Source organism: Scleropages formosus, chromosome 22 (assembly GCF_900964775.1).
Source record: "Scleropages formosus chromosome 22, fSclFor1.1, whole genome shotgun sequence".
NCBI classification, from domain to species: domain Eukaryota; kingdom Metazoa; phylum Chordata; class Actinopteri; order Osteoglossiformes; family Osteoglossidae; genus Scleropages; species Scleropages formosus.
In genome coordinates, this window is record NC_041827.1 from 2,112,100 (window position 1) to 2,130,388 (window position 18,289).

The window sequence follows — 18,289 nt, forward strand, 5'->3', positions numbered from 1 at the left end:
GGTTAGCCATGGGGGTGTTGTGTAGAGGGGCTACTTAGAGCTGAGTTAGTTGAACATTCCCACCTTTCTCCAGAACCAGATCAGATCAGGCCATTCTAGAGCCTGTCATCTCAAAGGAAATTGGGATAAACTGGATACAGGGCAGCAGCCGCAGAGCTGGAGTTGATGTGTTCCAGTTTGTAAAGCTGCCCACGGGCATCATCATCAGCTATGTGTGTGTGTGTGATGCCTCTGGACATGGCTCTTCCGATCAGCTTTGTGGAATACCTTCCAAGCTACCTCATAGTTTAAATAAGGCTCCTTTCTCATCAAGCCATACATTTCTGTCCTCCTTGTACAGATTGGATGCTAGTTAATTCCAGATGATCGCATGCTTCTTGAATTTTCCCAGTTGTGTTTATGTATGAGTGTGTATCCTTCTGTGTGGCCAGATGCTTTTGGATCCATATGAGCATGTACATCCCTTTATGTGTTTCACTGTTCCTGCCTGCATTTCTGAATGAGAGAACAAGTTGTGCACGTATAATCATGGCTGCTCTTGCCTGTCTTCCCATTTCCAGTCTGAACACAGGCCTCTTTGCTGTGTCTGGTTTGGCTAAACAATCTGCAGCAGCACACTTTCACTCTCACATGCTGATTTGTTTCTAGGTCTCATGTGACGTTAGCAGGGCTGGACATGGCACACTGTCATAAATTGTGTACACCATGTAAATACATAGTGGTGTAGTAGTTAACTGATGCCTTTAGACCCAAAGGTTGTTGGTTTGAATTCCCCCTCCAGCTGTAGTACCCTTGATCAAGGTACTTATCCAAAATTGCTCCAGTAAAATTACCCAGCTGTATCACCTGAACCACTTGTCCTATACGGGGTTGCGGGGAGCCGGAGACTAACCCTGACCTGGCAACACAGGGCGTAAGGCTGGAGGGGGAGGGGACACACCCAGGATGGGATGCCAGTCCATCCCAGGGCACCCCAAGCAGGACTTGAACCTCAGACCCACCAGAGAGCAGGACCCAGTCCAACCCACTGCACCACCACACCCCCCACCCAGCTGTATAAAGGGGTGAATAATTGTAAGTTGCTTTGGAAAAAAATGTCAAAAGTTAAATGAATAAACCTAAATGTTTTGGCTAAAAAGACTGAGCAGTATTGTGTTCAGTACTGAGAAGCAACTGTCCTGTGAGACATGAATTGTTACACCCACGCCCTTGTGCCAATCAAACGCACCTGCCCTGAATTGGAGCGGCAGGGTATAAAGGACGCCGTGCCGGTTCCCCCGGTTGCGGAACCTCATTGAGTCAACCCGCTTCTCCTGGGATAATGAAAGAACCCCACTTACCTCCTCATCCTTCCCGCCCCTCTTTGTCCTTTGCCCTTCGTTCCCTGTTTGCTGCCTTCGGAGTTTCAGATCTCCTGCTTTGCCCACTCGACTTAGATTCCTGTCTCATCCCAAGAGTCTGTGCCTTGAACGACCCATGCCTGTCCCCAACTACGATCCTCGCTTACTCCTTGTTTCGGTTTCCACAATAATCGAACCCGCACTTGGGTCCACACCAACTTCTCGGTCTCCTGCCCTCATCCCTGACATGGATCAGGTTAAAATGTGGTCCATTTTTACCCAGCCCTACTCAAATGATTCCCTGCGGAATTTGTTGTATTTTTTTTTTTTTTATGGGAAGTATTAGTCATAGGCGTCCCATCCTGGGTGTGTCCCCTCCCCCTCCGGCCTTACGCCCTGTGTTACCGGGTAGGCTCCGGTTCCCCGTGACCCCGTATGGGACAAGCGGTTCTGAAAATGTGTGTATGTGTGTATTAGTCATATTTCCTTTATTCTTCAATATAACTTTTTATAAGTATGTATAGTTGTACAAACAAGCTACCTTTCATAGATTTCTTTTAATCCATCCTTGAGAGTTAATCTATGAACACTGAGTCATTTTTTTAATGGCACTTATACTGGTCTAAAGTTGTCTTTTATTACCATTGATTTATTGAATTTACATTTTGTTACCTTATTTGTTTTCATTCTAAAGTTTTGTTGTTGTTCTTGTCATTCTGACTCCCGCTGGTATTGAGTTGATGGTTATTGTATTAAACGTGTAATGTATGATTTGTTTTATTTTGGCTCAACTTCAGTTGTAGTGAATGATAAAACAGCAGCATTACACTCTGAACATCGCTGGTCGTCATACAGTATTAGGTCGGGGCAAATTACATTTGTTGTTGTCTAGACGGCATGAGTTCCTCTAAGACAATGGTATGTGTTTGTGTGCTCTGGGGATGATTACCATGTTATTCGCCATGCTGTAACAGGAGTAATCAGCTGATCTGGGATTGGATCTGACTGCACTTTCTATCTCTCTGCCGTCTCGCGGGGTCTCAAGGGTGTGCCTGCCATTCTGTCAATCTCACAGCCTTGACAAATTGATTTACCAGACCCAACACTGGATAGTTTAAGGTTTTGTATTTGCCTCTAAAAGGCATCCAGGACCACTGGCCCACTAATAATCAACATCTCACTTTACAAATATGACTCAGTGGCAGCCCTTAAGAGTTCCTGTGGTCCAAGGAGGTCTGCTCTCCAGCTAGAATGAAGAGTGAACTTTGGATGCTACCAAACTGAATTGACTTCCACTCTATTCCTCCTTCCCTGACCTTTAATGAAAGCTGACTGCCAGCCAGACCTTCTTACTGCTGAGTATGCATTGCAGAGCATGGCATCCACCTTCACCGCGCCATTCAGTAATTCAGTAACTGGGCTCATTTGTGGATGAATTTTATCACCAATTTTAAACCCAGATCTGGTTTCTATTTAAAAGTGTGTTTTAATAGATTCTTTGCTGTGCATAGGCTGAGTGAGAGTTTTCATGTTCCATGGAGGTCAGAGTCTTGGGGGAATCATCCATCTTTTGTATTCATCCTGGCACCTAATGTGTTCAGCACTGAAGAAACAGAAACATTTTGTTTCTGTTTTTAAAAAGAATCCTTGTGTAGTCATTGACTTGTGGTCAAAAGCAATCTTCATGAGGTCCAGGACCATTTTCTGTTCTTTCTAGGTCAGCATTATCTCCTAACATTCTGTGGTTATTGGGGAGGTGTCAGATTGTCTTCTTCATTGAGGCTGAAAGAAAAAGACCAACAAAGCACGCTGGGGTGTGGGCCGCTATTTTACTTTGTAAAGGTGTGTATTTTGTAGGTCTTTATATTTTGTATTTAGTTCTCTTATTAGGAGACCCTTCAGCTTGACTGCCCACAGCAAGCTACGCATTGTAACAGCGTCAGGGTTCCATTTTGGTGTGTGACTTGCGCACAGAGCAGTTTAAGCAAAAAAGGAACATGACCAAAGCTATGAGTGTTCACATCTTGAACCAAAGTCTTCAGCAATGTATTTAACTGCTTCAGTCTGTATCACTAATGCAGTCAAAACCATAATTCAGTTTAGAATTATGGTTGTATATGATTTTAATTTAGAATGTAATTATAATAGACTTGTAGGTGAAGTTTTTATAGCTGTTTTATATTCAGCATGGCAACATGACAAATGACTTTATAAAACTCGGCCAAGTTACCCACTTCCAGCCCTTTATTCTGGCTGTTATTTGCGTCTTGTTTTTTGTAAGGAGCGTTTCAATGAGGAACCGTGAGCTGGCAACACGGGAGACCTTTGTTTGTCGGAAACGGGAATCAAAGCCATCTCCCTTGCTGATTTCCAACCAACGTTCACCCATTGTGAGGCCTCTCTGCGGCCTTCTGCAGCTTCGGCGCTTGGCAAACTGAAGTGACATGATTGCCAGCTACCAGAGTGATGCTCACAGCAAACCACGGTGGAAATGGGAACAGAGTGTTTTAACACCATGGACTGATGGGAGCACACCTAAAAAAAATGACTCTGACAGATTCTTCTGACTCCTGGATTTCTCTAGCTGTCACTGGTGAAGGATCAGAAGCAGTGCCTCAACTTTTTCCAACTTTCTATCTGCTCCAAAAGTCTTCCTTCCCAGTTGCTTTCTTTCTCACATAACAACTTCATGAGTCACCCACATTATTCAGAAGAAGAGCAGAAAGACAGTAATGGAGGAGCTGAGGAAAGCCAAAGAACATCATATATTATCTTGATGTTCCCTCAAGAACGTTTATATTAATCATTAATGTCTCTGTAATTCACACAAGTAGGTATATTTGAGGGGTCAAGGTAGTGGTATGGAATGACAGCCTTAGTTTCTCCTATGCAGATGGTCCAGGCATGCTGAGATGAGTGAATCCTACTATCATACTACTGTGTCTAAGTAGAAGCAGACTGGGTACTGAAAGGGGGGGTCACCTCAGAGGTCCAGCTTTGTTGTATTTCCTTTCCATAACCTTGTGAAATGAAATTCTTTTTGGAACTTCTATCTGGCTTCTTGACTTGTTCTATCAAAACAGCAAAAACTGTTGCCATTGAGACTATCTCCAACTGAAAATACATGGGTTGAGCAAACCATGACTGCCGCAGAGCTCTCAATGTCTCAGTGCAGGCCTTGAGTTTATAAGCAGTTCTTACTAAATCCAAATATGGCTTTGTAGCACGGAAGTGGAACATCAGCAGAGCGAAACGAAACTCTAAGAAAGTAATCCCACACTATCCTACAAGAGAGGCACGTGCAATTTAACGCAGTGTATGAGGGGAAAGAGGATTGACTATGGACCTCTGTTCCCATCCTGTTTCCTGGGTACCAACCAGAGCAGAATGAGTAGTCATGCTCGGCCTCTGATGTTACAGCAGCCATCCTGGTGCAAGTTCGATGAGCTAGGGTCATTGTGGGGGGACCCATCATAAAAGTCCTGCTTTTGTGAATCCTAATCCACCCACAGGATGGGGCAGATAAAGAATCCCACTGGGGGAAGTGTATCAGCAGAACAACAAGCGCCGCTAAAACGGATTACTACAGATCAGAGATGGCAGGTCTAGCTCAGTTTAATCTGTCGATCTTAGCCTGTTCTTTCTGGTCAAAGGGCTGATGCACCTGAGTAAACCTCTCCCTAAGACATGGCAGCAGATGATAAGTGGCAAAAGCTGACCTTCATTACTTACCCTTAGACTCTATCTGTCCCTACTCCAAAACTGGCAAGCACAGTACTGTATGTGCTCCAGCTCTAATACTATAATGGAGTCAGGTTTAGGTTGGGGATGATCCAGCTGTTAAACTGCTACCTCAATCAATGTTATGTTCACTTAGACCCTGCTCAAAGATTTCAGACTAGGTGAAGAATATACTGTACTCCCTTTTTTCACTGTTGCAAAAATATAGGTCCACTGACTCAGCTACCCTTCGTTGTAAATTTGAAGGGTACACAGTAACATCAGCAGTGTTAATACAATCCTAAGGAAGTTTTATTCAACTTGAATACAAATGAACCATACAGGCTCTCCAGGGGTTAATTTAACACAGAAATACTTATGAGTCATGGTCAAACTCAGCTGGCATTTATTGTGCAAAGGAGTAATTTGGGTGAGGTTGATTCCTCATACCTGTTCATGATTAGTGATCTACAGCCCAGGTTCCTGCTGAGTGCAGCAAGTTCCTTACTGTAAAACTTGCGGGGGGTTCTTTTATGTTCGGCCAGTTCTGTATTTCAGCCTGCAAAAAACTACATGAACAAGGAACCTTTTTCAAAAATGCACAGTACCTGAAAAGAATAATTATTTTATTCGTTTTTGTGAATAATGTTAACTCTTGCTGTCAGTTGTGAGTAACAAAAGGTGGCATACAGATGGTATATATTCGCGAGAAGCCATAGCTCTTTTGGATGCTTTTTTAATTAAATTATATCAAATTTCTCTTTATATAACCTCAAGGTTAAAGGTCAAACTTTGGTCCAAGAGTCAGGAAACTGTGAAATATGTCTGTTTCACTCTGATCTTGAATTGTTAGAATCCATTTTTACACTAAAGAAATGTAGGTTATACCATGTGCTCTGGGGATTGCATGAATTGCTGTAAAAAAAGATGGGGCAATCTGGAGCACTGTGGCATTCCAGGAACAGACAGAATAACCCCTTTTCTAGATTAAGTATAAAGCCCATTGTGCAATTTGTCCTCTTTTCCATCAATATGTGAATTAAATTTTAGATACTTTTAGATAACATTCAGTTCATAGTTATTAGCTAAAATAGAGTATTTGCAGCAGATGAAGTTCATTTCTATCTCCTGTTTACTTGATCAGCAAAATTTTCCCTGCACTCTGTATCATCAGCCCTCATCTCTTAACAAATTGCTGCACAACCCCTGTCGAACACACACTATCTGTCCGACTTTTCAAAGAACACTGATTGAAATTACAGTTCTGTTCAGTCTCATATCTTTGAAAGCTTCCTTCTTCCCTCGTACTTTGGCTTAATCTGAAAGCTCCCTGCTGACTGAATCTTCCGGGTTGTGGTGATCATGGACCCCTGGGCAGTTTCCACTGCTATAGGGCTTTCACATGAGGGCACTGGAGGGAGATGGAGAAGGACGGAACAAGGAGCACGAGGCCCGCTCATCCTCACCATAATCGCTAGGAAGTCAGAATTCATTAAAAAATGGTCCTCCTCGTTTCAGCCTCTGTTCTACCAACCCCTTCTGTCAGTATTATCCCATCATGATTTGTACCCTGGAGAATCACTGAGTGTGCCACGGTGGGCAGGGGGTGGTTTGCCTACTTACCACATATCTGCTTTTTTGTATGAGACACATGCCTGCTTTTGTGAGGCAGACTCCCTTCCATTCACATTAGAACATTTTCTTCAATACAAAACAGAGTGCTATAAGCCATCGTTATTAAATGTTAGATGATACCTTTCTCCATGGTAACTGATCGTCAAAATTATTTATCCATTTATAAAGCTGGATATTTTTAATGGAGCAGTTCAGGGTTGGTTCCTTAATCAAGTGTCCTACAGCTGGAGTGTGATTCAAACCTGTGCCCTTTCTTGCTATGTCAGCGTACCCATCACCATGCTGCCCGCTGCCTCAGATTCATAACTGAGCTCAGGAGGTGAATTTGTGGTTAACCAGGTCACTGGTCACTGGTGCTCCTTGGAGTTTGCTTGATGTTTCTTAGATTTCAGTTCTTGATATTTAGGGTCTGGATATTCTGGAAGGAGGGGGCCGCGGTGGCGCAGTGGGTTGGACCGGGTCCTGCTCTCCGGTGGGACCAGGGTTCAAAGCCTGCTTGGGGTGCCTTGCGATGGACTGGCATCCCGTCCTGGGTGTGTCCCCTCCCCCCCAGCCTTACGCCCTGTGTTGCCGGGTTAGGCTCCGGTTCCCCATGACCCCATATGGGACAAGCGGTTCAGACAGTGTGTGTGTGTGTGTGTGTGTGTGTGTTCTGGAAGGACCATCAGGCAAAATGGAATATAAACGTGACGCCTATGTATTTGGGTCGCAGCAAATTGTCCTTCCTTCTGAGGGTTGTGGTTGCTATAACAATAGACATGATCAAGAACTTGCAAAATGTAATTTTTTTCAGCACACAAATGTTTCCGGTCCTGTTCTGGGTTATCAGCTTCACAGAAATTCCCTCCTGGATTTCTTGAAAAGTGAAACTATTTTTCTTTATTTTTTGAGGCTTCAGCTATTTCAGAAATATAATTTAATAAAAATGTCATTTATGATCTTTACTATGGATCACTTTTCAGCAGTGCCTGAAGAAAGCGGTGCAGTAGGGGAGCATTTTCCCATAAGTACAATTTCTATTGGATTAAATAAACATTTAGTAAGGTGTTTATATCACAATACGTATTTAATCCTCATAGTTCAGGATTAAATTGCAAGGCGTTTTGTCTGCCCAGGGTGGTACCCAAAAAAAGACTATGTTTTAAAGCTGTATCACTGACACCTGGGATTATACAAGTTATCTACTCTTATATTCACTATTATCATCTATGTATTTTTATAGGTGCATGTACAATACATATTTCACAACAGCATAATCATTCTGCTTGAACCTACAACCTGCTGTTACAAGATCTGTTCCACTTAGTTGTGGTTTCTGCTTGGTCTCTGATTAATCTAAGAATTTTTGTGCTTCCTGTCACCCCGCTCGGACTACAGAGAAATCGACATTGAAGTAAAGTCTGTTCTGACAGCTGGTAGTGTAGTGGTCAGAGTTGCTGCTGTTGCATCCAAAGGTTGTAGGTCTGAATCTCATGTGCAGCTGTAGTACCCTTGAACAATATGCTTACCTTTAACTGCTCACAAAAAACTACTCACATGTATGAATAATTTTATGTACCTTAACACTGTAAATGACTGTGGAGAAATGGAACACCTAAAAGTATAAATGTCATGTCCTAATACCATAGTATCCTTGAGCAAGGTACTTACACTTAACTGATCCAGTGAAATTACCCTGCTGTATAAATGAGTAAACAAGTGTAAGTAGTTTAACACTGTAAGTTGCTTCGGAGAAAAGAATCAGTTAAATGAATAAATATAAATGTATATAAAAATAAGTCCACTTGACCAGGCCACCTAGTCAAACCTGTCAGATCCAGCTGTCCACTTTCCAAAATACAAGTGGCAGTGAATAAATTAAGCCAGTTATAAGTAATCACTGACACCTGCGTAGAGTTGGAGAGTGTGGAGGACAGATTGTTACAGCAGTGGATTCTGTGTTGGGTTGACGGATGACCTCCTTTTTCTTTATTCACAGATCAGAGTGGACGGTCCTCCCCATGGTGGGATCCTGTACGAGACCACAGTTGTTGTCAAGGACGGTGAGCCAATCCTCCGTGACATGGCCTTCTCCTTGGACCACAGTTTCCTGTACGTCATGTCCGAGAGACAGGTAAGTGCTCCTTGTGCATGCGCTCATGTATGAACTCATGTGCTCACACACCCACAAATGCTGATATGTGCACGAAGCCACTGGGGCAGCTGATCTCTGCTTCCCTCTGGGGTGCTTCATGTATGGCATCTCTGTTGTCTTCGCCCTGCTATTGCTGCGACCTGACACATGGAAACGAAGTCTGAGAGATGTGGGGATGGAGAATGTGTCAGAAGAAGAGAGGCCAATGTGCAAGGTGCGGGTGGACAGCTGCAGTCGGAGAACTGTCGCTGTTCGCTGCCCTGCTTCTAATGAGGTGCCATAGTTAATGGAAGAGGAGCCATGTGAGGCCCTTTTTGCGGAGTGACAACGTTACAGTTGGAAAGAGGGCAGCATCATGAAGGATGTCCCTCTGGGTCTCTCTGTCTCCATCATCTCAGAGCCTATTCCCTATTTCTCTCTCTCTTTTTCCCATGTTAGAGCACAGAGGGAAGTAAAAGGGCATAAAAAAGAAAAGTGGTGCAGGACATGGCTTACGGAACACCTTCTCTAACAGCACACACTTTTTGACAGCTTGGACACGTCTGTCTGTTTTCCACTTACATATAACGACAGAAACGGCGATTATGCAAATGAAATAAACTTTACAGATAAAAATACCGTTTTATCTGAATCGGCTAAAGGTCATACTGCTTAGCCTTCCATTAGAATGCACTAAATCCCTCTAGATTAACTTTCTTGACACTCTCCACGTGTCTGCGAGCATAGTCAAAGCTCTGTCTGTGTCTCCCTTGAAAAATGCAGTTTTTTTTTTTTCTGTAATGTATAAAACAGTGCTTAGAAAATGCATTACCCTCCTTTTGCAACCACTGAAGTTATCTCGTATTGTTGAACAATGTAGTGAAATGATTTTAAACTCCCCAAAAAATCCCCTCTTCCACATTTGGGGGTGCTGCAGTGATCTACTCATGGTTCAAGTCTTGTACCCCAATGGTTCCTGTAGTTGCTGCTGTGCAGACATTGCACACATACATTGACTGAAACTGCTCACCCCAAGCGGGGTTGCGGGGAGCCGGAACCTAAGCCGGCAACACAAGGCGTAAGGCTGGAGGGGGACACACCTTGGACACAAGGCACCCCAAGCAGGTCTCAAACCCCAGATCCACCAGAGAGCAGGCACAGGCCAAACCTGCTGTGCCACCACTCCCCCTCACTGTATGCTTGTCAGTCCAGACAGAGGATGTGAAGGAGGCTGGACCCAAGTGCAGGTTTGTTTTTATTAGAATCCAAAGGGCAAAGCTGGAACTTGTAGTCGGGGACAGGTGAATGGTCAGGCGATCGGCAGTCAGGGTAAGAGCAAAGATCCGAAATCAAAGTCGGGAGATGAGGCGAGTGATCAGGAGCCAGGAAACGAAGAACAGGGTGCGAGGGAGAAGCGAAACAGGACGTGGACTGCGGTGGGTTTTGTAGGCGCAGACGGGGTGGTTGTCTCAAGTGAGATTCTGCGAAGAGATGGTGGTGGCGTGGTTCCCTTTATACCTGGTCAGGCTGAGTGGGATCAGGTGCCTGGGTCTTAATCCTGGGTGTGACAATGCTCACACACTCGGTGAGATGCTAGATTTTAGAATTTGTGATTGATGCTTCCCGTATAGCCGATGAGTGGCAGGAATGTGACGCACATGATGTCCCTGTACAGCGTGGCTAAAGGGTGAATGAGGTGAATGGAACCGTCAAGCCCCAAAGGTGCAATCTGGGTTCTGTCTCAGTATATCTGTTTTAAAAATTTGATTTGACCTTTTTCGGTGATTATATGTTGCTAATTGCCACCACCCTCCAGAAGTCTCTGGAAAGGTTAAGGTTCGAGCCATTCCTGTGCACTCAATTTGAGCAACTTATGCTTCCTTTTCCCTGAAAGAACAGGTTACACTTTATTTGCTCTGCTCATTGTCATCTCTGTTAAAACAAGTGTGCAAATAGAGGGAAACCGTTCATTTCACACCGCAGCTCTTTAACCGAGCTGCAAAAACCTCACTGGCATGTGGCACAAATCCGTTTCAGTTACACAGGGAGGTCCTTTCATTTGTGCTTGTACAAGTAAAGACCGAAAACCTTGGGCTTTCCTGAAGCTCATGTCGCGCTATCCCTTAACTGCAACTCTGCTGGCATGAGTTTTTGTTTTATAATATGTCATATTGTTAATTGTATTAAATACTATTAAGCTAATGGTGTAATATGATCATATTTAGGAGATCAGTGGCATTAATAATGAATATGAAAGGTTAATCGCCAGAGAGGTAAATATCTGTATCTGTTGCTCTTCAAAACTGAGATTAAAGCATGTAATAATGATAATTTTTTAATTGAACCTGCATTAAATTAAAGCGCTGAGAACTCCACTTTGTTCCAAAGCCCCCAGAGGTAAATTAAAAAGCAGACTATAGGATGATGATTCCCAATCAATAAAATTATTTAATACTAAAAGTAACTTTTCCGAAACTGCTCTTTACTTTCATATGTTTTCAGTGTGCAGTTAATGGCTACAGCAGTGCAAGTTGCGAGATGTGAAATAATTTATATGTGTTTTACCAAGAAAAAATGAGTTATACAGCATTTATATTTTCCATGTTCTATATTTTCATGCTACTTAGTAGCTTAGCTTTAGTCCATTTGTAGATTACTTTGTGTAGAAAGAGCTAGATTGAATGTCATATTAAAAAGGGGTCAGCAACCTCTGGTGGCATGGTGGCACAGCAAGTAGTGCTGCTGTCTTGCAGTGCATGGGTGGTGTGAAAGGATGTGGGTTTGATTGCTGCTCAGCCTGTGTAGAGTTTACATGTTTTCGCTGTGTCTGTGTAGGTCTCTTCTGGGTGCTCTGGTTTCCTTCCATAGTCTAAAGACATGCTGTTCAGGTTCACCCATAGTGTGTGAGAGACACAGAGTGTGTGTGTTCCAATGATATATGGATGAGTGCCCCATTGTAAGTAGTGTATCTAGCAATGTAAGTCACCCTGGCGAATAAGGTGTGTGGGCTGATAACACTACATAGAGTTCATTGGAAGTTACTGTAGAGAAAAGCATCTGCTAGACAAATGAATGTGGACTCTTATCAATCCTGTTAGAAATGGTCAATTATTATCAGTGAGCAGGGGGTGCGGTGGCGCAGTGGGTTGGACCGCAGTCCTGCTCTCCGGTGGGTCTGGGGTTCAAGTCCCGCTTGGGGTGCCTTGCGGCGGACTGGCGTCCCGTCCTGGGTGTGTCCCCTTCCCCCTCCGGCCTTACGCCCTGTGTTGCCGGGTAGGCTCCGGTTCCCCGTGACCCCATGAGGGACAAGCGGTTCTGAAGATGTGTGTGTGTGTGTGTGTGTGTGTGTGTATCAGTGAGCAAAAACAAATTCAAGATTTATTTTAATAAAGTCTACCAGGCCTCTTTTCATTATGTTTAGTATTTTTAGTAAACGTTTCTCCATAGCAGGGTCATGGTTGTCCAGAGCCTATCCCAGAAACACAGAGGATGAGGCAGGGTGCATTCTCTATGGGACACCAGTTCTCTCTCTTTCTCTCTCACACACTCATGAACTCCACTCCACTCGCATTCAATAATAATAATACCAATAATAATAATAAGAAGAAGAAGAAGAAGAATAATAATAATAATAACTGTGAAAAAATGAAGAGCATGTATGTTATTCTGGATACATCTATGTGAGCCAGACCTAACTTCAGCTCTCTTTCACTTTAGGAGTGAGATTTTAGCTAAAAAAAAGAAGATTTCTTACAAGAACATTTTTCTACCTAATTTCTACCTAACTATGATATTTCTGTAAATATATAGTCATTGCAAGAGATAATACCATCCAGAAAAATGCAGCTTAATCTGTATTGTGTCATGTCAGCCCCAACAAAAAGGTTCTGTGTGTTTCATTAGCACAACCTCCTTAGATTTGGAAAATAGTGCTATGAGTCTATTCATATACATTGTTCTTACCAGAGGTGTGAGTGGGTTTAAGAACATTGACGATGTGATTCATCAGCCGATCCTCCTTCCTTTCTAGGAATTTTAGTTTTTTTGCTCATGATACCAACAGTGATTAATACCGTAAAAATGGTTTCTATGGTCTCCTAGAAAAACAGCATAAATCTACTTCACTTATATTTCCCCTGGCTGAATTATAATTGTTTGTAGTTTCTGGTGAATGCCATGAGCTTGCCAGAGGGGAATTAAACCCAAGTTAAAGCACTGCTGCTATATCTCCTTTTTTAATGTATAATGTGTCTTATTATACTCTTCAGCTAATATACCCGTCTATCGTACACTTCTAATAGAGACCAATAAAACCAAGTAACTTACTTTACTGTAACGGACAGAATGTAGCATAGTGGTAGGAAGTGCTGCCTTGGGCTCCAAAGGCTGCAGGTTCAAATCCCACTGCCAGCTGTAGTACTGTTGAGCAAAGTACTTACCCTGACTTACTCTACTAACATTACCCAGCTGTATAAATGAATAAATAATTAGAAGCTGCTTTAGCAAAAGAATGGGTTGGGGTGCAGTGGTGTGGTGGATTTGGCCAGTGTCTGTTGTGTGATGGGTCTTGCATTCATGCCCTGCTGGGAGTGACAGTCTGGGTGTGTCCTCTCCTCCTCCAGCTTTGTGCCCTGTGTTGCTGAGTTAGCCTCCAGTTTGCTGTGACCCCACTCAGGGCAAGTGGTTGTAGATTGTGTACATGTGTTATTATGTTCATCACAAGTAGCTGCATAAAACTCAGAACAGACTAATCCTGATCACCTTCCTACATTTTTTTTTTTTTTTTTTTTTTTTTTTTTTGAGATGCACAAACATTTATGTACAATACAGGAGTAGCGGCTGTGTAAAGGTTTATCCGGGCATGATCATAAGGTTATGGTGCATGAACATTTACACCTCTCATGAACTTAAGCGATCATGGGCAAAGTGAGTCTGGAAGAGGTGAGTTTTGAGAACCTTTTTAAATGTGGGCAGAGATTCAGCAGTTCTGAGTGAGAGGGGGAAGTCATTCCACCACAACGGAGCCTGAGAACTTCCGTGTTTTACCTTTCGTGCGCGGGACCACCAACTTCAGCAAAACCCAATACATTCCTATTACACTTCATCTTTATTAATAAAGCTCTAATCTGATGAAGCACCCATAATGTTGCACACGTTACGTACTTGTAACAATTATTTTACAGATGCACAAATGTTTATTTTGCTGAATTGTTAACTGTTGCTTGTTGATTTACACAAATCTTATTAAACACAATAAAAAATCAAATCAGCAGACAGATCATTGTAACATTATTTGTACCATGCATTAATGAGGTTTCTCAAATAGAGTAATAAATATATGGGCAACAGAAACCAGTATTCATAAGGGTAAGTGAAGACCAGGGCTGAGAACCCCTTCTTTAGGGTACACTCATCTAAGCTCTGAAAGAACACAAAGTCGTTTTTTTAGTGTAAAATCCCCATACGTTTACCCCAGGAATAGCTGCAAATTCAGGTAATTCTATAGAATGGTGCATATGAGTCGTTCAGGAAATCATGTACCGTGGTGTTAACATTGCTCGTTCTCATAGGAAACTCTCCTCTGCGGTGTGTGGCTGCACTTCTTTCTTTGAGCCTCTCTCCTGAAATAACGGTGGAATCATGAACCCATAAAAGCAAATATAGTTTTGAATTTCACAAGACTGTGCTTGTTTAAAGACCATCTCCCATGTGCTATCATGGTCTGAAATCAGGTGTCTCTTGAGGAGATACGCTTTTCCCGCATTATTACACTGTAAACACTTGTCACTGGAGCTTCACACACAGGAAAAGAACGTGCTCTTCCTTGCAAAAAAAAAGCATCTACTGTTCGGAGGGTAACAGGAAAGAGCATTATGCTGAATTTTAATGTTTCCTCCAGATGCTAAACCATGAAATATAATATTGCCTTTACCACTGCATCTCTCTCTTCTCTTCCTTCTCTACTATTTTCGGCGATGGTTCAAGGAATTGCAAGGAAATTACTTCCATGTTTACAGAAAGACAGGGACTTGTTCACATTTCCCTGCTAATCACATGCATCAAATACCAAAATAGCACTGAAATAGAACACAAAGCAACCCAAGCATAAACAACACTTTCGGTTTTTGTGTTAGTGGCAGTGAGAGTTGTTTATCAGAAATCTGTCATGATGGTTTTATGGCTGACCGAACCTAGTCATTGGGACTCAGTGGTTCCTGGAAAGTTTCACTTCCTCGCTTGAGCCCTTGACCAATCCATGGATTGCTCTGGCTTAAGGCCACATGCCAATGATCTATCCCTCTCCAATAGCTGTTGGGGGTACAGATCAAAATACCAGGGTACCTATGTGCTATTGCAAACCCCTTGTATAATGTCCAGTCGCTGGAAGCCATTGTCTAGACATCATCCTCTCGGAAGAAGCCAAAAACGGTGTCCAGGGAGGTGAGATTTCAGTCTGCTTATGAATGACTTGAGAGACTGGAATTCATGGGGAGTTGGATTTATGTTAGTTGAAAAGAGCTTCATACTCAGGCCTACTGCCAGGTCTCCAACTGTCTAGTCCATGCGTCTGTACAGATGAAAAACAGTGACAGCTTCTGTACAATGTAAATTCTTCCAACTCTTGCTGAGTGAGATTAATGCAAATGGCAAAGGCAAAGACACCGAAGCAACTGAAAAGGCCCCTTTTTGAGTCTGAACCAAGAGGTCAAAATAAATGTGCTCCACTGTAAAATTGTCTAGCTTTAATCTGTGTTGTATTAGCTATATCCTAAAACAACATTTAAATAATCTAATTCTAGTGAAGACAGCAGAAAATGCCAGAAGGGAAGGATGCCGGCCAGATTTTTTTCTAGTCCAGTTAGCGTCTTTGCAATAAGTGGTTGTTTAACTGAGGCTAAATACGTCCAAAGAATTTGGGAGCTCTCAAAATCTCCTTCTGCAGCAAATCTCAGCTGTTTGGAAGTTTGACACAAATGCCGCAGACTTAAAGAAAACTGGTGTTCAGGTAGAGGGGCGCCTTCGACACCTTTTGTACAGTCACATTTTGAAGTACTCTGCGGCTCTTTCTTGCCAATTCCTCTGCTCACGTGGAGTTCGGAATGAGCAAAGATAGAAGATAACATCCCTGTTTTTCTTCCTGGTGCTTTGCTGCTGCTCACCCACACCCTTCCTTCTGTAGGCATGTGGCCGACGGTGTCATAAAGCAGTATCTCTTCCGCTGTGGCTCCAGGCCATCGTTCTCACCCACAATCCTGTTCCATATTGACCACGGGAAACGTGGGGATACACGCTGCTGTCAGTTCTGCAGGCCACAGTTATCGATTGAACCGATCGGCTCACTGTTTCTCTGAAAAGCATTCATACCCTCATTCATCCCAGACCCAAGCATATAGATCGCATGACTTTGCTTTTTGACAGCAGGTTTTTTGAAGGATATCAGGTGTGGATAAATCACAATTTACGATACTTGCAGTACACAAATTCTTGCTTTCCTCACAGGGACCACACTATTCAGTAAAATGTGTATGTTGGTGCTTTCACCTTAAGTCATGCTTCAGTCACCTGTATCGCACATAGTGCAGTTTAGATCCATCGCTGCTCCAACTGGAAGCAAACTCCGGAGGTCTGATATGTGATAAAGGGAGCAATATCAGCCATTTGTCCCAAAAACTAGTATTTGTTGTTGGTGCTGTTGCTGACATCTCCCAGTGTACAGAGTTAATTGCCCAAAGCCTGGATTATATATATCAGAGTTTGTACCCTGGAAGCATTTTCCAGTGTTGCTGTTGTGCATCGATAGTACAAGTCCTGTCATTCCACATCAGGCTAATTAGTTAACATGAGCAGTTTCTCGGAAACCCTCGTGATTCTTTCCTTCCCAATTTATTGTGTATTGGTAGAACAGTCAACAGATGATTTCCTCACTGAGCAGGCATGACTGACTTTTAATGGGTTCTTTCCACAAGTGCAGTCACTATTCTCTGCACATCTGTTCCTTAAATTGTATATACTGTAAGTTGAACAGTCTTTGGATAATTTCCTCTGTGAGTGGGCATAACTGCATTTATTGCTTCTTCCCACGAGTTTAAAACATTTGGCTGCTCTTGCATGTCAAAGATTCATCTACATGTTGCATTCTTTGTGTTTGCTTGAATAGATTCTCCCACACACCCCTTTGCAGAGGCAAATCTGTCTTCAGTTGCCAGTGTTGATACAGAGGATTATTTTTCAGGCTTAGTAATATAGTAATAAGTCTCCCAAAGATCTGGCAGATGGTCCAAGTGGTTAGGGTTCAGGCTTTCAACATGGACCAGAGGCAGAACAGCACTGCCTAAATTATCATCTGTTTAATTAAAAAGACATTGTAAGATCAGTTTTCTTGTACTGCAGCAGATACGGAGACTCTACTCCTCAATCTTCTTACAGCAGGAGGTCTGAGATCTGCTATCATACCTATAGCTGGCTGAACAATGAGACCAGTGGGCTTTCATTTGAGCACCCAGTAAAACAAAAGGTTCCTCTGTCGCTCAGGACCTGCTCTACTTCTGCTCTTCTATTTTGGACATCATCATTGTTTTCATTTGGAAAACAGAAATCTTCAGTCTTGTCATCAGCTTCTAGGAACTTTCTTTTTTTCTACTTTACTTGGGCAGGAATGTGCAGAGTAGATATCTCCTAGGGTGCATCTCCATATCGATGGGTTTGAAAGTGATTTTTAAAGAGTTAATAACCCATAGAATGCCCTTTCCACCTCACTGAGCTGTAAACTGTAAAGCTCCTGACCTCACTTTCCCAATTCTCCTGCCACTAGTGTGAGTGATCTGAATTGCTGCTGATCCTATTATTTCCAGCTTCCCACCAGCAAGACAATTGATCCTCACTAGTGCTGGTGTCTGTTCCCCTCCAGCCCACCAGGCGGTGCAACCTCGTGTCCTCAGATCACAATGGAAACTGTGTTAATCTGCAGCCCGATCATCACAATTCATCTATCTGTTGCTCATTTATCTATCAAATACAATAACTTTTCACTACTTCCCCCACTAAAAGGATGCAGCATTGGATGTCTGCACACCCAGGATCTGGAAACACTTGCCAGCTCATTGGAGGAGAGAAAAAGCAAAGCAATTTCTTACCATGTGTTTGTCCATCTTAGTGATCATTTCTTAATTTATTACATGTTAAGTCTGCATGACCCGTGCAGATATGACATGTTTTATTGGGTAGAGAAAGTTTGTGTTTCCCGGTGGACATAATGCTCTTCTGCAGTTTAGATGAGCCACCACTTGCCTGTACAACGCATTCCTTGTGTATCTCCTGCATTGAGTAGCAGTGTAAACAGAGTAACTGTGGCACTGTTCATAGCAGTAAATGGATGGAGTGACATTTCTTTGAAATAAGAAGCCAGCAACAACCCTGATGTGAGCAGAGGGATGAAAAACAATAGTGGTTGGTATAGTAGCAGCAGTAACTTCAATGGTAT

The 18,289-nt window shown here is 42.8% G+C and overlaps 1 protein-coding gene across 3 annotated transcripts in view; it reads left to right on the plus strand.

Moving 5' to 3' along the window:
* LOC108918496 (plexin-A2-like) overlaps positions 1–18,289 on the plus strand; it is a 135,289-nt gene that overhangs the window by 49,180 nt on the left and 67,820 nt on the right. For all 3 annotated transcript variants that reach the window (XM_018725808.2, XM_018725811.2, XM_018725810.2), the window contains exon 4: positions 8,674–8,808. In XM_018725808.2, the coding sequence (XP_018581324.2) occupies positions 8,674–8,808 (135 nt within the window). The remainder of the gene's footprint in view (positions 1–8,673; positions 8,809–18,289) is intronic.